Source organism: Mangifera indica, chromosome 7, assembly GCF_011075055.1.
Source record: "Mangifera indica cultivar Alphonso chromosome 7, CATAS_Mindica_2.1, whole genome shotgun sequence".
Lineage (NCBI taxonomy): Eukaryota > Viridiplantae > Streptophyta > Magnoliopsida > Sapindales > Anacardiaceae > Mangifera > Mangifera indica.
In genome coordinates, this window is record NC_058143.1 from 7006502 (window position 1) to 7029763 (window position 23262).

General features: G+C 33.6%; 1 protein-coding gene across 2 annotated transcripts; it reads left to right on the forward strand.

The window, feature by feature from the left end:
- Positions 1-4412: 4412 nt before the first annotated feature.
- On the forward strand, positions 4413-17388 carry LOC123220924 (importin beta-like SAD2). Of its 2 annotated transcripts, XM_044643530.1 has the most exons (23): positions 4413-4700; positions 4942-5077; positions 5161-5248; positions 5342-5491; positions 5701-5748; positions 6464-6626; positions 7083-7267; positions 7365-7538; positions 8458-8603; positions 8687-8810; positions 8898-9078; positions 9626-9785; positions 9923-9964; positions 10072-10190; positions 10282-10480; positions 12003-12134; positions 12992-13095; positions 13700-13879; positions 14502-14641; positions 14757-14896; positions 15007-15167; positions 16218-16344; positions 16455-17388. In XM_044643530.1, exons 1-23 carry the CDS (start codon positions 4611-4613, stop codon positions 16613-16615), a joined length of 3150 nt encoding a protein of 1049 aa, XP_044499465.1. In that variant the 5' UTR covers positions 4413-4610; the 3' UTR covers positions 16616-17388. The 2 variants fall into 2 exon arrangements, with proteins under 2 accessions (XP_044499465.1, XP_044499466.1); XM_044643531.1 differs by lacking the exon at positions 5701-5748 and having other exon boundaries at positions 4414-4700.
- The last annotated feature ends 5874 nt before the right edge of the window (positions 17389-23262 follow it).

The following is a 23262-nucleotide window of genomic DNA, read 5'->3' on the forward strand; positions in this document are numbered from 1 at the left end:
AGTCGATATCAATCGAATCTAGGAAGGGAACACTAGAAGGTTGTAAAGAGGATATTGAGATATCTGAAAGGCATTATGGATTATTGTTTATGCTACCAAGGAAAGGATTTGCGTATCGTTGGCTATTCGGATGTTGATTGGGGTGGTGACTTGGACCAACGCAAATCAACTTCAGGTTATGCTTTCTTACTCCAAAATAGAGTTATATCTTGGAGTAGTAAGAAACAAACGTGCATAGCCTTATCCACAATGGAACCAGAATTTGTAGCATGTTCTGCGGCTGTGCAAGAAGCTGTTTGGTTGAAAAGATTTTTTGAGAATTTGGGTATAATGGATGCATCAGTTGGTCCTATAGTTATGTATTGTGATAATCAAGCTGCGATAGCTTTCACAAAGGATCCCAAATTCCACAATAGAACCAAACATATCGACACCAGATATAACTTTGTCAGAGACATCATTTCGAAGAAGGAAGTGATTGTACAATATATTTCTATGCATAACATGATTGCTGATCCTCTAACTAAACCAATCTCAAGAGATGTATATCTTGCACATGTTAAGTCTCTTGGCTTGCGTAGAATATGATATATGACTTGTTGAGTATATATTGTATTTGTAATACAATGTTAGAGCATCAAAGAGTTTGAATTTATTTTATGTGTTTGAATTCATGGTGTTTATGGATATACACATTGTTTATTTTTGAAATCTCAACAAGATGATAATGTCACACAAGTTTGATTAGCTTTCTCACACGAGCAATCGTCTTTGACGCTGAGGAGAGCGTGCAAAGATGAGACATATTTCTTGAGGTTGATGCCGCTTAAAGAGCGCACTTAGAAAATGAGAATTGTTCAAGAAATGAATTATTTGATATGTCGCCTTGATGATTAATCAAGATGAGGTCATGACTTGATAGATTTGAAAATGACCGATTTGGATTTCCCACGTCCAAATAACTTGTGAATGTCAGATGTGAGTTCTTAATAGATAAAGACACCTACAATATTAGAGAGATGATTAAGAACTCAGGTTAGGGGCTGAGTACAGCAACTGAACTAAGATCTGTACAATGTTGGTAATGACATTTTGAAAAGATACACATTGTAGCACATGATTCATACCACGTGTGCATGAATAAAACGACTGTTTAAAGTAATGGAAGGATGAATCCTTGCTCCTTCACTGTGTGAGACTTTATGAGGATTACCTCATGATGGTACCCTTTGACTCTTTACTGTTATTTAATGTTTATTCTTAGTGTTGCTATTTTAGCTTGGAACCTCTGGCTATGAATGATTTGGTCTATGGAACATGACTAAAAAAACAACTAAGTTTAAATTGAGAATTTCGAATAGATGAGGAAGACTTATATATTACGTGTGTCCATTGGCCGGCCGGTCATGTCACTTATACAGGAGATTGGACTTGATCATGGATACATAGGAATATAACACAATAATAATAAATGAAGGATTAAAGGGAGTTAGTGTTATCGAGTAAGTCTGGGGTGCTACAAGACTAACGCTTTATTTTATTTTGGGTTAAAACGACTATGTTATTCCTAACAGATGCATAGTAAATTAGCTCCCAAGTGTAGGTTGCTCGCAAGGTCGCACGACACATTTGCTAGTATGAATTGCTTTGTTTTGTAAGATTTCTGTAGAAGAGTATTGTGATTCGGATCACCCATCATGTATGAGTGGGAGATATTGGATCTGGTCCACCCATGATAGGTTGACCCGATCCATTAGGGTTATAAGGTTAACCCATGATAGACGATATTACAATATTGCTCTTGACAATTATTTTTAATAACTGTCACTCCCTCTTTTATTTAAAATATAATGTAACTTCCACTGGGAAGTTACAGAAGCAAAACTGAAGCAAAGCAGATACAAAATTACAGTACTCTTCCAAATCAATTCTCTAGAAGAACTCTTGCAGAAACGAGAGAGAAAATCAGCAAATTGTGTTGTGAATATTCCCAGGAGTGCATCGGATCACCAAATCATCATCAATTGTCAGATTCAGGCAATCGGGTATGTTTTCTGTGATCCTGGAATTAGTTTGATTTATGCTTACAACTTCAAACTTTTACCATTGCATCTATTTAGTCCTAAAAATTGCCATACATTTGACTATGATTAAAATGTTTGTTTTGTTTGCATTTTTGTCTATATTTTTGTTAAAGGTCACGACTTTTCCTATACCATTTTCATGTTAGTATTTTGTTTGTACTTTTGTTTTGTTTATTAGACTATAAACTATCTCAACATCAAGAGCTTACAAGATTTGACTTGCCAAACAATTGCAAACATAATTAAATGCAAAACTCCATAAGAGATTTGCAAAACATTCAACATTACATAGTTGTAATTTTTGTTTTACTTACTTTGGTTGGGTATGTGTGTACTTAAATTTGTTTTATCAGTGTATGATGATTATTTGGTTGCTTGTGTTTTGAACTATATTTTCAACTATGATGTTTATGCAAGAAAGATTCACAAACATGTTTTTGCAGTATTTATTTAGTACTCTGTATTAGAGACTATTGATTGTGATGTTGTTATTATAAATTAAATATGTTCTGTTTATGATGTTATTACTATAATTAAACATGTTATGCTTATTATAGCGTTATCATAAATTAGGCCAAAAGACTTATTCTCACCCAAGCTATAGTGAAAACACAAATGACCCTTCCAACTTTCAAAAACTCAAATATCCACCAATCTATTAGTTTTGGCTATTATAGTCAAGGGTAAAATTATCATTTAAAGCCTTTTATTTAAACAAAAAAATTGATTGCTTTTTTCTTCTTATTTTTAAAAACTAATCATTTTCCTTCTAGTTTATTTAAATAACAAAAAAATAATTTCTTTTTTCGCCCTTAGTTTTAAAAACTAACTATTTTCCCCTCACTTAATTTTAAAAAATTAATCTTTTTACCCTCACAATATATGGTTTTTAGGGTTTTATATTTTAGAATGAATAGTCGCCCTTCTCAAACTTTAAAACATTGCACTTACACCCAAAAAACTTCATTCTATCTTTCTGATGACTGTTTTTCCTAGCGTTTCTCTCTGGTGGTATCTCCCCTCCCTCCATAGTGGTTTCTTAGTGCGAAAACCATAAAAAATCTGATTGAAATTTTGTGCACAAATCTATACAAAAATTACACAAATCCGTGCAATGATTTGTGCATCGATGGACGATTGATCACTTGAACGAAGTCGCATAGATATAGACATCATTCATGCAACACAACTGATCTATGCATCCATCAATGTAGAGATTATTGCATTGATCTGTGCGATTTTTGCTCTAATTTGTGTAAAAAAATCTAATTATTTTGATCAGATTTTCGATGGTTTCTACATTGGAAAACCATTAAGAAGGGAGGAGAGATGTTGTCAGAGAGGAACATTAAGATAAACGATCGTTGGAAAGCTGAAATGAAGTTTTTAGGGTGTATATGCAATATTTCAAAGTTTGAAGGGTGGTTATTTATTCTAAAATATAAACCCCCAAAACAATATATAGTGGGGGTGAAAGTTAATTTGTTTAAATTAAAGTAGAAAAAAATGGTCGGTTTTTAAAATTAAGGGAGAAAAAATTAATTTTTGTTTGTTTAAATAAGTCTTTTGGCCTATAAACTAAGTATGTTATGTTTAGTTATTACTTTCACACAAAGAAAATATTGTTAATATCATATACATAGGTAGGAATAAGTGAAATATTATGTTTCATATCCAAGATAATTATAATTTATTTATTTTTTTATTAAATACAAACTATTAAAAAATGAATGATTTTTATTTGATTCAAATTGTAAATTAAACCACATAAAACTGTATATTTTTAATTTGGTTTGTCATTTAAATTAGTTTAATTTGATTTAAAATTGTTTTTTAATTTGCATTAAAAAATATTGTAAATTATAATAAAATAAATTGTGCACACCCCTAATGATAGACTAGCGAAAGAAGTATATAAAATAAACATAAACAAAAAAGCCCTAATTCTAGAAACAACTGGAGGGGAGAAGAGGAGAAGGGAGAACATTTTGAGATGGGAGAGAGAAAATGTTACTGTGTTGAATTAATGAATACAATACAATGGAGAGGTATTTTTTCTCTTTTTATGTAAAATGGAGCCGTTAAGTTAACGAAACTTGTTATAGCTCCCTTCTGGTTAGTATTCATCTTTACAACTAGACTCCAATATGGATTACAATTAAGGACATTTACTTTGCTTTCTTCCAGATACACCACACTATTTCATCCCAGGTACTCTGACAATCATGGACAAATCCATTCCAGAAAAGATTTGGATTAATCCTATTGCCAAACAATAGGGTTCACCTGCGGTTGAAGTTAGAGCTTGACCTTGAGTCAAAGTAGTATATGGTTGTATTTGTCGTTAAAAAACCGTAAACCCTAATCACTAAATACCCTTTGGTTTCTAGCTGCCTTCTCCGCAGCGCAAACGCACAAACTTTCTTCATCTCTCTCTAAACTCTAAACCCTCCAAGGTCCATTTGAGCTAGGGTTTAGATCATTCTTCCTCGTCTTATTTCAATTTTTGTCTCAAATAGTATCATCATGGATCTTCCTAGCCTCGCTGTCATCCTCCAAACTGCTCTCAGTCCCAACCCCGATGAACGCAAAGCCGCCGAGCAAGGTCTCAATCAGGTCCGTCTTTTCTTGATTTTTATTTCTTTGATTGTTGTTTAGATCTTGATATTATTTGTCTTTTGTTTTTGATCGGAATTGTTCTTGTAATTTGGTTTGACTGGATTAAATGGATTGAGATATTAGTTTACCTTCTTCAATTTGTGTTGATTAAACTTTAGAAGTTTTTATTTTATTTTTTTAATTTACGTGATTTAGGAGTTGATAAATATTATTTTTGGTTTGATTTATTTTTTTCCAGATTCAGTACACGCCTCAGCATCTGGTAAGGCTATTGCAGATCATAGTGGACAATAACTGTGACATGGCAGTGAGACAAGTAGCCAGCATTCATTTCAAAAATTTCATTGCCAAGAATTGGGCGCCCCATGAGCCAAGTATGAATATATATTATTGTTTTAAATTATTTTAAAGATTGTTATTATGTATTATTTATTGTTTATGTAAACATTTGATGCAGATGAGCAGCAGAAGATCTTGCAGAGTGATAAAGACATGGTGCGGGATCACATTCTTGTATTTGTTGCCCAAGTTCCTCCATTGTTGAGGTACCAATTGTTGTTTATAGATGGTTGGAAGATCCGTTCTGGATTTCCCAGATTCAGTTTTACAGTTGGACTTGATTCATGACACTTTGATAGGGTACAGCTTGGAGAGTGTCTGAAGACAATTATCCATGCTGACTACCCAGAGCAGTGGCCACACCTTCTAGATTGGGTGAAGCATAACTTACAAGGTCAGCAAGTATATGGAGCTTTGTTTGTGTTGCGGATTCTTTCTAGAAAATATGAGTAAGTATACAAAATATTTTCTAATATTTTTAATAAAAAGAAAATAAATATCTTTTATGTGATAATTGGAGATCTGAAGTTGATGTGATAGTTTGTCATCCCTAAAATTCAATTTAATTAGTTTCTGTAGTATTCTCAATAATACAATTTTATTGGAATTAATTCCATTATATATTCAATTGTTGTAAACAAATCCCATGTCTACTCAGGTGCCATACCACAGATGTTACTTCTATGAAAGGATATAAAAACTATGAGTAAGTAGAACTGTAGTTTTTTACAGTTTGTTGAATTGGTTTCTTTGTTCACATATAGATAGATAATGTTTTAACATTAATTTCAATGCTATAATTTGCTCTAATTCTTGATCGGACGTGCACTTTTAGTTTGAGATTGATTTAGCAGCTCTTAAGTTGTGTCGTATGACAAAAGTCAGTCAATATTAAAATTTATTAATTTGTGTATGAGAGTTGTATATGATCTACATGATCTTCTGTACAAGGTAATTTTGCTGCCTGCTTAGTTTTTATTTTTATTTGGATGGGATGGGGGATTGAGACAAAACACCAAGTAGATGCCTTGGAATGCTTCAAGGCAAGCTAACTTGCAATGAGGAAATGATTAGTTGGCAGATATCGTTCACCAGACTAACGGCTTTTGAAGGAGCATGACTTCATAATATAAGTCATATCGTGGTGATCTGAATGTCTTGTTGAAACTGAATTTAGCAAATTTTTTTTTTGTAATTCAAGTTTCCCACATTATCAATTTGTGATAAGGGTCTTATTTTTTGCATGTGAAAGACCCATTTGCTTGCTTGTTTTCTTAAGATGTATCTTCTTTTTTCTTTTTTTGTTGTACTTTTAAGTCCTTTTTTATATTTCTTTAAAAGGTTGAGATGTACTTTTATTTCTCTGTATTGTAATGAAGCTTGTTCTTTACTGTATTTCATATAAATTTTTGTTGTTTTAGGTTCAAGTCGGACGAAGAGAGAACACCAGTTTATCGAATTGTTGAGGAAACATTTCGTCATCTTCTCAATATATTTAACAGGCTTGTCCAAATTCCCAACCCATCATTGGAAATAGCCGATTTGATTAAGCTTATTTGTAAAATATTCTGGTCATCTATATATGTAAGTTCTGATATTTAGAGTTTCGCAGCCCACCTTTTTGCAGGATTTTCTGTATATTATGTTAATTGGATGTTATAAGTCTCATAACATTAGAATAGGTTTTCCATTTCTTTTTTGCTGCTTTTTAAGCATAAACTGGTAACTTCTATGTAAAAACATGTGTTCCTCAACTATTTTGATTATACTGTGTCTTGCTTTTAATTGAAAGGTTTTTTAGTTGCTGCTTAAAAAAAATTTAGTATTGTGCTTAAAAGGTTTTGCAATCACTTAATTTTTTGCATATACCCCTATCATTCTGCATGCATTCACTGTTATTTGAGTGATTGTAAGAGGATGTGGATCTAATAATTCCCTTCTTCAAGGTTATCTTGTTTTATATAATCAGCAAGAACGTTCTATGGGTGTTGTGGTTCTCATAGTGAGATATCCTCGTTGTTTTCTGTTTTCCTTTTTCAGTTGGAGATTCCAAAGCAGCTTTTTGATCCAAATGTTTTCAATGCTTGGATGATCCTTTTCTTGAATGTTCTGGAGAGGCCTGTTCCCTCAGAAGGTGAGCCTGCTGACCCTGAGCTAAGAAAATCTTGGGGGTGGTGGAAGGTGAAGAAATGGACAGTTCACATATTGAACAGGCTGTACACTAGGTAATTTCTTTTGTAATAATTTTTGAGTTACTTGCATAAGACTTTTAAGCATGATCTGATTTGTTATAGCTATTTACATGTCCATTTTCTGTGTTAGGTTTGGAGATCTCAAACTTCAAAATCCTGACAACAAAGCTTTTGCTCAAATGTTTCAGAAGAATTATGCTGGGAAGATCTTGGAGTGCCACCTAAATCTGTTGAATAGGATCCGTGTAGGTGGCTATTTACCTGATAGAGTGACTAACCTTGTTCTTCAATATCTGAGCAACAGGTGCAATATGATTTCTAATTCATTATATAAGTTTCTGTAGTTTGGTTTGTTTTTCTTTACTTGAATCCAATGGTTCGTAGAAACAACAATTTTCAATGAATTTTGTTATTTGTAATTTTGTCATTTTGTCTTTACTACACATGCTAGGAGGTCTTTATTTTATTGATATCTATAATATTATGTTACATTTAGTTAGTAAATGTTTCCTAATGCATTCTTGGTGATCGACCAAGTTGCTAGTATGTCAATAAATGTTCTGGTATATTGACAAATAAGTAATTATTTTGCAGCTAAAGTAATTTCATGAAATTCATAGGCATTTGATTTTATCTTAAAATAGTCACTTAAAAGGATCAGATTCTCCTACAGATTTCTATCATCGCATCATTAGAATAATAGGATTCAGTAATTATTTAAGAATTATTGCAGCTCTCTTAATCACCTCTTTATCCTTGTTGAACAATCATGTTCTCATTTTGCTTCTGCGTTCATCTTTTAACCATTAGTATCACTTTGCTGTTTTCTGTTACATTCTTTTACTTAGGTTTTAGGGTTTTTTGACCCCAGAAGACTTTTTGTAGTCTTTAATGAATTGACTGGATTCAATGTTATTTTTTTGAAGTATTTCAATTCTATGACTGTGTATTCATTCTCATTCAAATGCAAGGAAATCCTTGCTGTGTAAGTAATTTGAAACTAAATCTAACTTAAGAAACAAACAGAAATTTAGTCTTATTCACTAAGCATTTGTTCTAAATGCGATTTTGGAACTCTTGCATTTTTCTTATGTGCCTTCACATTTTATAAAGCTGTTTACTGAATCATTTCATTAATTGTGCCTTTTGTCATAGTGTGAATAGTTTTTTAAACTATTAAATGAAAATTTTAAATTATTAAAACTATTTTTCAATTGGTGCAGTATTTCGAAGAACATTATGTATAATTTGCTGCAACCACGGCTTGACGTCCTTCTTTTTGAGATAGTTTTTCCTCTTATTTGCTTCAATGACAATGACCAAAAACTCTGGGATGAAGATCCTCATGAGTATGTGAGAAAGGGCTACGGTGAGTTCTTCATATTTGGCCGTGTCTCTTTAAAAGCCTGGGATAGGCAAATGTAGCTTATATGTTTAATTGCTGTGATGCAGATATTATTGAAGATCTGTATAGTCCCAGGACTGCATCCATGGATTTTGTTACTGAATTGGTTAGAAAACGTGGAAAAGATAATCTTCATAAGTTTATTCAATTCATTGTGGAAATATTTAAGAGGTATTCTTTCACTCATAATGTCGGCCATGTGGCCCACTGTGATTGAGTACATAAATGGATTCATTTAGATTGTTTTCTTTGATCCAGATATGATGAGTCGCCGGCTAAATACAAACCCTATCGTCAGAAAGATGGTGCACTGCTTGCAATTGGATCTCTTTGTGATAAACTGAAACAAACTGAACCCTACAAATCTGAACTGGAGCGCATGCTAGTGCAACATGTTTTCCCTGAGTTTAATAGTCCAGTGGGTCACCTTAGAGCCAAGGTTTGCTGCTTATGCAATTTCATCGCTTCAATTATGTACTTTATCATGCTTTTATCAACTTGATACTTCACATATTGCAATATCAGATATCTCTATGTTTTTCACTCATTAGACTTCACTCTTTTTCTGATTATTTGCATCAAGTTTGAATTTCATATGTATTTGTTGATACTTTATTCCTCTTGCAATGTTTGACTGCTAAAAGATAATTTTGTAGTTTGACAGAGGGCAAATAGGGTGTAACAATGCACAGGTGATAAATATATTTTTGGTCATTAGTTGGAGGGAGAGGCTGTGTGGAAGTATTTCTATTTTTAGAGTTAAGATGTGTACAAAGGGACCTAGCATCTGAGATATCATTATGGTTCATAGGAAGTTCTTTAACTGATGCCTGAAACCCTTACTTTTTGAGTAACTAGTTGTTCTGTTTGTAATTGATATTGCAGTGAAGAGTGATGAACTGTAATTTGTGCATATGCATGTAATTTTATTTTATTTTTTGGTGAGATTTAGCTATTTCTCATGCTTTCTGTGGCCTGGATGCTAGGCGGCATGGGTTGCAGGACAGTATGCTCATATTAACTTTTCAGACCAGAACAATTTTCGCAAAGCACTTCTCTGTGTGGTTTCTGGGTTGCGTGATCCAGATCTTCCTGTTCGTGTTGATTCAGTATTTGCATTAAGATTATTTGTTGAAGCTTGCAGAGGTACACAGTATACCTTTATTTCTATGTTTGACTCTTCCCATTCTCTTTGCGTGTGCTTTTGTTTTATCCTTCTTTTTTTCTCTTTATTTTGATATATCAAGCTGGATGTTTGATAAACTATTCTGCTCACTATTCAGATTTGAATGAGATTCGTCCAATTCTTCCTCAACTTCTTGATGGTACATAATTTTTAAACCTTAAAATCAATCAGTAACATACTATTTTGTTATATACAAGGTTCTTTTCGGAGTTGTTCTCATTGAGTTGTTACATTTTATTACTGCAGAAATTTTCAAACTTATGAATGAGGTTGAGAATGAGGACCTTGTTTTCACTTTGGAGACTATAGTTGACAAATTTGGAGAGGAAATGGCACCTTACGCCCTAGGATTATGCCAGAATTTGGTATTACATGCTTTAATTATTATCCCAAAATACTCCTACACGCGGCTGTGTTATCTCTGTTTGAGTTTTTCATTGTTGGCTACTTTTTCAGGCTGCAGCTTTTTGGAGGTGTATGAATACTGCTGAAGCTGATGAGGATGCTGATGATCCTGGCGCGTTGGCTGCAGTTGGTTGTCTGCGTGCTATAAGTACAATTCTTGAATCAGTTAGCAGGCTTCCACAGCTCTTCGTCCAAATTGAGCCCACTCTCCTTCCCATAATGCGTAGAATGTTGACAACTGATGGTCAGGGTATGTATACTTAACAGGCTATTTTTGTACTGCATTTTTGCATCAGCCCACCTTATTTTGTTGTGCACACACAGAGACACCTCATGGTTTGTTGGGTACTGTTCTATCTCTTGTGTCTGTCTGGCAAAAAGAGCTGGTAACTCAAAGGATACAGTTGTATTTATAAATTTGATTTCTACTAATTTTATTATGATCAGGAATCTTAAAATTAATGGAATTGGAAACCTTGAGTGACAAACATTTTGCTAAAGCAAGACGCTTTGAACATGTAATGGTTAAATTTTGATTCAAAAAAGTTATTAAGAAAACCCTAAACTAGTCATAATTTTAAAACATCACAGATCTGCTCCCACTTGCAACATTATCAATGGCAGAATTCAGAATGAAAAACAAACTTAAAACAATTTATTATAACTGAATATTCAAAAGTATAAAAATTTTGGTATTTTTTATTTTTTACATCCTTGTTAAGATTGGTTCCAAATATATTTCAAGGATAATAATGATAACTTGTGTTAGAGAATTTTCTTTTGTCTGTTTGTAGGGGAAAAAAAATAAAAAACCTGCCTATGTTAATTTGCAAACATAGTGATTATTACCAATGGGCTGGAACTGTCAAATTAAAAACTGATTTGTCCTAATTATTTATAGCTTAATATTCAAAATCATAGAAGTATAATTTTTTTTCTACATCTTGTCAAGGTGATATATATTTAATGGATAATGATAACTTGTGTTGGAGATCTTTCATCTGTCTGTTTTGTAGGGGAAAAGAATTAAAAAGCTTGCACCATGTTAATTCTTTGATTTTAATTCTGATAAAGAATTTGTGAGTGAATAATGTAAAATATGAAGAAATGATTTTGGAGAAGGTCCATTAAATATTTACCATCAGTAGAAGTGAATTATAACTTGTAACCTGACAATGAATTAATCTAGATTGAGTGGTCTTATTTATTAAATTTTAAAGTAATCCTGAACCATTGGGAATATGCTACTAATTTTGATCAAGCTTCATGCCAGACATGTTAGAGATTGGATGATGTTTGGAGAAATAAAAAAGGTACTAAGGGGAGAAAATCAGAGAAAACAAAGCCATCTGTATTTACCAAAATTTTTTCAACTAAGTTGTAGTCTAAAACACACTCCTGTAGGTGTAGTGGCAAAAACTGTTCATGAATAAATAATCATATAACTGCCCCAGATTACCATATAAAATAAGTAAAATACAGAATAAAGTATAATTCTGAACACCTTTTGGGCTTAGCCTAAGGTATTTATGTAGATCCCTGTGTAAAGCTCATGTTCTGCGTAATGCACTATTCAATCGCTTTATTTGAATTCAGTATTTTACTTGGAACAATAAGTTTCTTGTTAGTATACTTTTCTTTATCCCAGTGAATATTAAATAATTATTCTTGTGGGTTTATGTAAAGCTTTTTTTTTTTCATCTGGGCCCATTACTTGCTTTATTAATTATAAAAACTCCTTAAGTACCAAATTTTCTGGTTTCTTTATGCAGAGGTTTTTGAGGAAATTTTGGAAATTGTGTCATATATGACCTTCTTTTCTCCGACAATATCTCTAGAAATGTGGAGCCTTTGGCCGTTGATGATAGATGCATTGGCTGATTGGGCCATTGATTTCTTTCCAAGTAAGATTGCATTTCTTTGCATGCCAATAAATTTATCAATTTATTTTACTTGGTTTGAGTATATCTTATCAGTTGTCTATTATTGTTCCATCCATTGTTTTTCATCTGTGGATATATTTCTGTTGTGTATAGAATGTCAATATCGTTGATCTTAACTGAAATGGAGATTATGCAAATGTATAAAATATACAAAATTTGTGTCACAGCTATTTAGTTAATTTGAGATTATTGTATCATTAATCAGTTGTTTCTTGATGCAAATTTGTTAGAGCATAGTTGTGTGCTCTGCTTCTCATAGCTGTTTGTTAATGCAAATCATTGCAATAAGGTTATTATTAAGCAATTCAACTGAAAAGCTTCTCTTAACAGTTGGAGGGCTTTGATAGTTATTATTTTTCTGTGTTTCCCTGTATTATAATTTTTAACAATTTTGTCCCTTGTTTGTAGTGCAGTAGATATTATGTTGTACCGTTCTTTCTCTGTTTAAAGAATTGTTGTTTACTTACCAAGCAATCAATGACAAAATAAATTCAGTTTATAAGAATTACTAAAGTTTCTTGATTTTGAATCATCTCTTCAAATTAGCAACCCCTAACTTTGTAATGTTTGCTGCAATATGAACACTATATGCCTAAAATTTAGGCATCTGTGCCGTACAAATATTGGGGTCCATAATGATCTTGTGAATGGCTTCTCGAGTGGATGGTCATGGTATAGATTCTTTCAAAATCGAAAATAATTTACTGCACGGGACATGTTCTCCCCCTCTATAATACTGAATCTGAGAGCTTCTTTGCCAATGTTATATTGTAAACTTGTACCAATTTCAGTGCTCTGAATTTTTCATTTTCATGCAGACATATTGGTTCCTTTGGACAACTATATTTCCAGGGGAACTGTGCATTTCCTTTCATGCAAGGAACCAGACTACCAGCAAAGCCTTTGGAATATGATTTCTTCTGTGAGTTCCTTTTCTACTTAATGTTGCTTTTACAATTTTCTATGGTTCAAGTGGGCATTCTATGTTTATGTATAGGGTTGGGATAGTTTTAACTTAAAATTTTGATAAAAATATTATACCATTTATTCTGTTTGATCCTGTGGTTGGCATCTGTTACTTTTATGTTTATTCGACACAGTTGAGAACCTTTGATTACCTAGCTAAGGATCATTTTTTCTGAAGATTTTGAGTGGCGGTTTTTAAAGTTTTCTTTGATGATTTTGGTAGGAGATGTGTTCCCGTTTTGTATGGTCTGTGAGCCTTTGGCTTCTTTGGAGAGCTTACCCTCTTTTTGTGGACAACTTTTCCATTCTAGCATATTTTGTATTCTTATATGGTATCCCATTTTTCCTTGAAAAAAATCAATTGACGTTTAACAGTGCCAACCCAGCAAAATTGCAAACCTTTGGATCCAGGAGGACTAATGTTTGGAAATTTTTGTGAAGTTTTGAAGTCAAAATTTTTGTTTAAAAGATCTGTGTCTTAGTGGATCATTGATGCTTTCTCTCATTTAATCTAATCCTTCCTGATATTGGTATATCATGTTATTTTATTAATTATGCAGATCATGGCAGACAAAAATTTAGAGGATGGTGATATTGAACCAGCTCCAAAGCTAATCGAAGTAGTTTTCCATAACTGTAAAGGACAGGTGGATCAATGGGTTGAGCCATATTTGAGAATCACTGTTGAGCGGTTGCGTTGTACTGAGAAATCATATTTGAAATGTCTTCTCATGCAAGTGGTAAGTTTCTGCGTGTCTGTTGATTCTGCATGGAAGCTTCTTTGCTAAATATATGGCTCTTGCTCACAAGAACTGTGTCTTCTAGTGAAATTTGCAAAGCTTCATCTTCACCTTTTGACCTGACATGACTACCCAAGCCTCTTTCTGCTGTTACAGTGATGTGTAAATAGTCTTTTGATTTTCTAAGGCTACTGCTAGATACTAGGTTAGTAAAATATGCTGTACTTTGTAGATCCTGTTCTGCAATTATGTTTCATGCAAAATGGTGCTTCAATATACTAATTCTCTCTATCTGAACATATGAATAACCAACCTGGGATTTGCATGGATATATTGTTTGAGTCCAATATAAAGAGGACCTTCTTACTCAGAGAAACTCGAAATAAAATAAGATAAAATTTGTTCACCCTCTTGCTGTTATAGCCTTTGAGTAATGGGATGCAGTTCTGAAAGTCCAAGGTTGTTATTTTCTTCTTAGAGAAGTTTAGGTTTTTAATACCTCCTATTAGGATGTGTTTGAAATGAAAATTTTCTACGTGTATAAGTTGCTTTAACATTTGAGTTACATTTTGTGGTTAAGGCTTTACTGGAGCATTTATGGTGTCTATATATATTTTGGCAGATTGCAGATGCCCTTTTCTACAACCCATCTTTGACGCTTAGCATATTGCACAAGCTTGGTGTTGCAACAGAAGTCTTTAGTCTTTGGTTCCAGATGTTGCAACAAGTGAAAAAGAGTGGTGTACGGGCTAATTTTAGAAGGTGATTGTTGGAATCGTGTTGTCTCTTGCTTCTCCCATCTCATGCAAATAAATCATCTTAGTATGATTTTTAGCTGTGTTCTAGATATGTAATGCAAGTGATCTTGGTGATGCAGGGAACATGATAAGAAAGTTTGCTGCTTGGGGTTGACCTCCCTACTTGGACTTCCTGCAGACCAATTACCAGTGGAAGCATTAGGGCGTGTTTTCAGGGCTAACCTTGATCTCCTAGTTGCATACAAAGATCAAGTTGCAGGTCTGTCTGTCTCTCTCTCTCTCTCTCTGTGTCAACCCTGTCTGATGCTATATGTTATTTTATCAATAATTTATATATATATATTTTTGGTCATGGGCTTATATTCACAGAAGCTGCAAAGGAGGAAGAGGCTGATGATGATGATGATATGGATGGTTTCCAAACCGATGACGAAGGTGATGATGGTGACGGGTCAGACAAAGACATGGGCATAGATGCTGAGGATGGAGATGAAGCTGACAGCATCAGACTTCAAAAATTAGCTGCACAGGTGTGTACACTACTATATTGTGTCAATCTGTTGTCTGGTTAATAGGAATCAACTATGGTAAGGAATGTTCATTTGTTAAAATGCCTATTACATAATTTAACTTAAAAAAAGAAGGAATGGAATGGACCAAAATGATTCAATGGCATTCCATTCATATTTTGATTTCACCAAGTTAAAAATGAACAGCAGGAATTGCATTCAAAAGTTCACAGTAAGTTTGCCAATCTGCCAGTGAAGATACAGGTGTTTCCTGGGAAAGAAATTCTAAAATACTCGGCTAAGTTCCACGGAATTGTGCTTTTAAAGTGCATTTATCAGGCTGAGGGTCAGAGGGGCTAGACCTAATAAAGTATAGGAATGAGTGCTGAAGCACTAGTTGTAAGCAGAAAATGGTAAGTATCCCCAAGCTTATGAATAAGCTCAAGATTGCCTTGATGGATGGAGTAGGGCTAGTCTAAGACAAGCTCCTATTAGCCACAACACAATCTAGTTGAAACATTAAGAGAGTGTAATGCTTGAATATGTATTGGATTTCTGTTTTATTTAGAACTATAAATGAACACTGGTATCACAACTTATTTCTTAAGTCAGTAAAATGTATTTTAATCTCAGTGCGTATCACAAGAAAATGGTGATTATACCTAAATATTTGAATTGACTACGAAACCCAACTTTTCAGGGGAGGGGCATGTTGCGATAGCTCTTATGTTCATTTTATACTCATAGCTGAAATATGTATGTTGATGTCCTTAATGACATTAACAGAAATGCATTGATTTTAGTATGTTAATTTTTTGGAAACAGTATTGCATGGACAGTTAGAAAATTCAATCTTCTGTGCATTTAGACCAACAAATTGTTGGGATATAGATTTTGTGTGCAGTTGAATTAGGTATTGAGAGGATCATCCCTACAATATACTATTCACTTGGAGGAGTTTTTAAAGAATTTCTTTATTTTTCTTTTCAGTTGAGAATTTCCTTATGCTTCTTGTGGATAATTCATTTTATTGATCTTTTTAGACTCACATTTTACCTAATCATGATTTAGGCAAGGAATTTCCGCCGCAATGATGAGGATTATGATGACTCAGATGATGACTACAGTGATGATGAAGAGTTGCAGTCACCAATCGATGAGGTGGATCCATTTATTTTCTTTGTGGACACCATTAAAGGTAATAAGTTGAACTAGAGCTTTCAATCTTGTAGTGCTCAGATTCTAGTTATTTTTGTATTGTTGACTTGGGACTTACCTTCTGCTTGGTCCTTACTCCTTAAATCAAAGCCATGCAAGCATCCGATCCCTTGAGGTTCCAAAACCTTACACAGACGCTTGAGTTCAATTATCAAGCAATTGCAAATGGTGTTGCCCAGCATGCTGACCAGAGGAGAGCGGAGATTGAGAAAGAAAAAATGGAGAAAGCATCTGCTGCTGCCACTTCATGACTTAATTTTTGAGTACCACTATTACTCAAATTTTGGTTTGCATTTGCAGTTCATCGCATATTTAATTCATTTAGTATTGCCCAGCCATTTGGAGCATTTGGTTGGTTCAATTGTCAGGGATGAAATTTTTCTGGATTGAAGTGCTTGGAGCTTTGGATTCCCTATGATCGGTGAGAGGTCCCTGTAAGACCGAAGAAATTTTGTCGTTTTTATGTCCAAGTTCCCACTTATAAGCATCATATAAAGCATGACAAACGTGTAGCTTTCCTGTTGTCTGGTTGCAGTTTGGTTTAGATGCTGGCCATTCTATAACAGAAGATGCCTGTCTCGACCAGTTTGTGTTGCCTTTGTTTTTACTTTTTGTCCAAGTCTGGATACTGTTTCTTTAGGTCTTTGCTTGTTTGGTTTTAAATTTCCAGTTTCTGGGTTATATATTTAGAACCCATGGATCTGCCTCATAGGTTGGGAGCAAGGAGGGTTTCATTCACGCATAAAAAATCTGTCTTTGATGTGTATTTTATCTTGATGGGGTAATTGGTTGCCATATGGATATTTTTGGGAGGTTAGCTTTTGTTTCTTTTTGCAAAAAATTTTTTTTTTGGGGTCCTTATGGGTAGTCTACGAATATGAAGCAACATTGGTTTATATTGGAGGAGTTTTGGGTTGACGGAAGGGCTTATAAGGGGGTCTCCGCTGTTGATTATAAAGTGGTTATATATATATTCTTTGTAATAATACGAGTTTATGGGGAGAAATTGTTTTATTGATCTCAATTCTATTTTTATGTGTTTTATTTTATCATTCAGGAAAAATCAGTATATTGCACTTGATTTGATTTGGTCGTGGAATTTATTCACTTTTTTTGAGCTATACAAATTTTAGTGTCTTCTAGCAAGTGTACTAGTTTCAAGCCTTGGGCTCTTAGAATCAGGTCATAGTTTTCAAGTGGACAGAATGAAGGCAAGAATTCTTGGACACCTGTCCCTGAGCCTTCCTTGTGAACTGTTGTCCATTTGCCTTGTCGACAAAATAAATTGCATTGTAACTGTTGTACATTTGCCACTAGGACCCGGGTTCACTGCAGAGGTTTTAGTTGACAACCAAGCTTCAAGGCAGTTATTTAGGAAATTTTGAGCATTGTACGAATCTACTAAAATTAAAATTAGCTCCTTCCTAGGCATCTTTCCGGGCCACATTATCCTTGGTTCCACAGCCCCATTTAGGGCATTCAATGACGGGTCGATTGAGCTGAGTTCCACCCCTTCCACTACTAATTCAACTTCAAACTCTTCTCTCTCGTGTATATATGCATAATTGAAGAGCATATAATGGCTTCTTTCTATACTTTGTCCTTGCACTAGGAGTGTACTGATCTCCCATTGTCGCCATGGTAGTGTCTGCAGCTTGGCTATAGGCTTTTGCCAAGGTTTTTGGTCGAAACATCTGGATTGTTATATGTGAAAAATCCACTAGTCCAAAGAGGTAAAAAACTAGGACCTTGGTCTTCACTAATGCCAACTCTTAGGTATAGCTCATCAAAGGTATCAAGGAAATCTTGAAGTGTGCTTACCTGTTCCATAAATTCGATAAAAGATCGTCAAAAGCATGAGTTTCGGACCTGAAGCCAAACATTTAACATACTCTTCCAAGATCATCAGTTGAACACCTTTTTTTCATTATGAATCCCAAATTTCATTATACACTCTTTTTATAATTCTCCTTACAACGGCCTTCCATATCAGTTCATACAATTGACATTTTTATTCGCTTAACAGAAAATAAAAACGACACCATGTGGGAAATAAACGAATGTGGCGTTGCTCAAAATTATGTAGTCTTTCCTAATGATGTCGTTCCTCCATGGTCATTTGTCCAAATTCGCATCGCATTGTTGTCGGATTGTAGCGCACTAGAGTGGGAGAACAAGACACTTCTTTTCTCCTTTTGTCTTTCGTTTTTTGTTTTTTTGTCCCTAATGTGTTGTTTTTGGTTACTGCCCATAACTTGGACATCTATGACCTTCATTTCCTTAAACATACATAGTTTTAAAAGAGAAAATTGAACAAAAAAAAAAAAAAAAAACAATGTTAAACAGCTTTCTTGTCTTTCACTTAACAAAACTCACTAAAGAAAGTATATAGCAGGTGGAAATCTGGCTTCTTGAAACTTGCCGAGAATCTGTCATTTCAGCAAACCTTGGAGGTGGGCAATAGTCTTTTTGCCAATTCTAACACTTATATTAATGATAAGAACTATTTATTTATATAAGGGACTTATATAAGGGAAAATAGTTCTTAATTAAAATCTAAAAATGTTGACAACCTATAACTGAAGTTGATCACTAAAGGTTGTTGTACATGTACTTCAATTAAAGGAGTGACTAGTCTCAATTCATTAAAGGGTTAACTTAGGGTCAACACACCAATGCACTTGCTATGTATTGAACAAGATCCCATAAAATTTAAAACTTACGCGTAAATACGAAACTAAAGTTTAAAATTTCATAGCTCTAGCAACTAGACACCAGGATTTTAATCCTGAGTGAATATAAAAAAACTCTCAATAAAATCATGTGAGGTCATGATTGATTAATGTTGATCGACATTGGTTAGAAGAATATGCTCATGGTCAATGAAAACTTTGATTCATAGATACGGAATTCATAACTATAGAATGTCACCATGTAATATTTTTAGGGTTCTTAGGTAATAGTCTTCACCAAGCAAATTAATATGCATTATCAATTAAGATATTAATAGATTTAAATCTTAAACTATCCATTGGATGGGAAGTTGTAACTCATGGGATTAATATATAACAATAAAACTATGCGTACACTCTTTTGTTATATAATTTCGATCCACTGATGATGTGTCATTATGTAATTACATGATTTTGTATTAAAAATATAATAACATCCAATAACATCATAACACATAATTTATATGCCTAAATTATATACAAAAAAATGTGTACTTATATTACTACTCAATATATAATTTGAGTATTTCCGTAAGCTTAACTTACTCAAATTATTTATAATCTATAAAGGGTAAATATATAAAATTGTCATATAAACAATGTTTAATTAATTGATTAATTATGTTTTCTTAATGAGTCACTATTATCTTATTTTGATGATAACAAACTAATATATCCTTATGTGTATTAACTAATGTCTTTACTTGAATGTGAGTTTAAATTGCAAGAATTCTCCTAGTGCACTTTAATGAGGATCAAGGTTGGAAAAAAAAAATGGACCACAAGAGTTAGCAAAATTGGTGAAATATTAGAACTTCTAAAGAGAAGATTTGAATTCAAACTTTTACCGCGTTTGTAAAACCCTAGCTTACCCAATGTAATGATTGTGGGTCTAGTTATCGAATCTTCAATTTATCTGTCTGACCAAACTAGACAGAGTTTCCTAGTTTCCAAATTATCAATTTTTGAAGATTTGAAGAAAAACTAAGTTTAGGTAGATTTTTTTAAAACTTGCAACTTTAGTCTTGATTAAAATAATTATTTGCATGTAGAAGCTCAATCAAAATATTTTTTCATACCTTTTAGAATTTTGGGTTAAAGTATCATTTTTCAAACCTAATTAATTAAATAGACTTTTATCAAATTTTAGTATCCTATTTGAAATTATGAAGTTTTGTAAACTATAATATCATATCCTAAATTTGAGTTTGAATAAGTTTCCACAAAATGGGTTAAATTATCATTTTTCAAAATTTTAAGGGAAAATTGCTTTTTTAAAACTTTAGAGCGTAAAGTGCAATAAAATTTGGCATAAAATTTGGTTGAACAAATTGGCCAACCATGCTTGCCAAATTTTGACTGTTGAATAATCCAAAAGTCATGTTTTAGGCTTTTGAAAATTTGGTCAATCAAATCTCTCTTCAGTCGACCTATTAGAACAACAAAATTTCTAATGGCTAGTATCATGTAAATGTCATGAAAGTTCCACGTTATGTTTGGTTGACCACAATAAATCTGGTTAATCAAATTTTATGTGTTTTGAAATTTTATAACAATTAGGCTTGTGAATAGCACTACATTTTTCAGTTTTCTTTATAAAAACTCAATCAAATCCACTTGCAAACGACTTTTGTAAGCTGGAATTTTTACACAATTGAGAGCAAAATATTCTTAAGCTATCCACTTATAAATCTTTATGTCTAATCAAAACTCTTGCTAATTCACTTTTTTGTAATCATATATATTGGGGAGCCATACTATGTGTATTAACAGTAAAATGAAACGATGACAAAACGCACCGTTTTATTATTCATGGTATTTTGGCAATAAAAGTTGAGGGTTGTTGACTTTTGGAAGGTTGTATTGCTTCACTTCTTCTTCAGTTCATCAGTTCAAACTGAAGTTGATTAGATCTTCGATATTCAACGATCAAACGACAAACATGATTTGAATCAGTTAGAGATCAATGACGGATATTTCAGTTGACAGTTGGAAGTGGTTAATTAATTAGTTAGTTGATTCTCTTTTGTATAAATGTTGTTGTAGAACTCATTTTTTTCCTAATGAAAAATAGAGGTATTTCAGATAAAGGTTTTGTGCATTTCTTTGTGTTCTTCTTCTTTCGATTCAATTCCTTTCCATGGTATCAGAGCTTCTTGACTTACGTCAGATGACTAATTCAACTTTGTCTCCTATTTCGGTGACTTTTAGTGTTCCAAAGAAAGATCTTGGCTCCTGTTCATGATGTTGTGGTGGGTATCTAGTTCATGGTGGTTCAAAGTTTCAGATGACAGGGAATACGAGTTATCCAGTTTCCAATCTACAACCTATCAGCCCAAAACTCTCAAAAGATAACTACAAACACTAGAGAGTACATGTACTTCACTCAATAGGTGCTCATGACCTAGAAAAACACCTCACAGGTCTGGTTTCTTGTCCCTCACCCTTCGTTGTTGAAAAATCAGTGGATGGTTTGAGTGAAATAAGAAAACGAAATGAGCAATATTCAATATGGAAGAGATTTGACAAAATTTTGCTAAGCTGGTTAATGGCATCTATTTCAGAGTCCATGTTTTCTCATGTGGCTACCTGTAGAATAGCTAGTGAGGCTTGACTTGCTCTTGAGCATTACTTTGTAACAGAATCTAAAGCTAGGTTGGTGAGTCTTAGGATTACTTTGCAAACATTGAAAAAGGGAAGTCTTAGTGTTCATAAGTATATTAGGAGAATGAAAGGCATCTTTGATGCCTTAGTATTTAGTGGGCAAAGTATTGTGGAAGATGAGCTAGTGAATTATATAATAAAAGGCTTAGGTCCAGAGTTCGAACCAATTGTCATACGTATCATGACCAAGATAGATGGATCAGTGGAGAAATTGACTTTACTAGAACTCAAGCTAATATTGCAGAAGTATGAAAACAAACTTAGTAAATTTCCTTATGATTTTAGTCTTAGCTCTGTTAACTTGGTAAATCAGCATGCTAAAAGGTTTAGTGGAGCTACCAATGTGGGTTCATCCTTTATGAGAGGAGGTGAAAGTGGTCAATTTTCAAAGGTGGATGCTAGTAATGTTACAATTTCTGGTAGATCTTTAGAGCAAAGAGGTGTGAGATCTATTGGGCCTGGAATACGTTATCCTGTTCAAGGAAGAGGTAGAGATAGGTTTGGGAATAAGTCTAGAGTTATTTGTCAACTTTGTGGTAAGCCAGGACATGTGGTTTTGCAATGCTACCACAAGTTTGATATCACCTATATGGGGCATTCCTAATCCTACAGTGAACAGTCACAAGGCTACTCTTAATACCCTATTGTAGCTCCTCAGTTTAATCAGTTATCAAATAGCCCATCCCAGTCACACATACCATATTCTCAGTCTTATCCCACATCACAGAAACACTCTAGCCTGTCATTTCACACCTTTTCATAACCTGCATCCTCTGTTACTTAACCTATTGCTCAGTTGGTAAACCTCACTTCAGTGTATAATGGTCAGTTCTCAAATACTAGTTTACAAGCTCTTGTTGCCAATCCAAACACTGTTGAAGACATGAGCTAGTACATGGATTCGAGAGCCTCTGATCATGTTACTTCTCAGATGGAGTAGCTTACTGTCAAAAAAGATTACACAAGAAATCAACAACTTCAGGTTAAGAGTGGTGAGTGCTTAAGAATATCTCATAAAGGTTCTACCCTTTATCTACCTTTTTGGCCAATAAATACCTATATCTAAAAAGTTTCCTATGTGTGCCTAGAATAACAAAAAATCTACTTAGAATTTCTAAATTTACTCATGATAATAATGTAATTGTTGAGTTTCTAAGTGATTGTTGTCTTGTCAAGGACAATGACACCAAGGTGGTGCTTTTGCAAGGGATTCTTAAGGATGGATTATATCAGCTTCAACCTGCTCTTGCTTTTTCTAAAGCTATCAGTTTTCAATCAAATATGATTTTTGATTTTTCTCATAGTTACACTACTGATTTGAATAAATTTTCAGATTATACAAGCTTGGTTATGCATGTTAATAAAACTGATGTTTGTCTTTGGCATAAAAGACTGGGTCACCCTAATGAAAAAGTCATGCAATCTGTCTTGAACACCTTAAATATTAAAACCGATTTTTCAAATTTTCTTTTTTGTGAAGACTGCCATTTTGGCAAGCATAA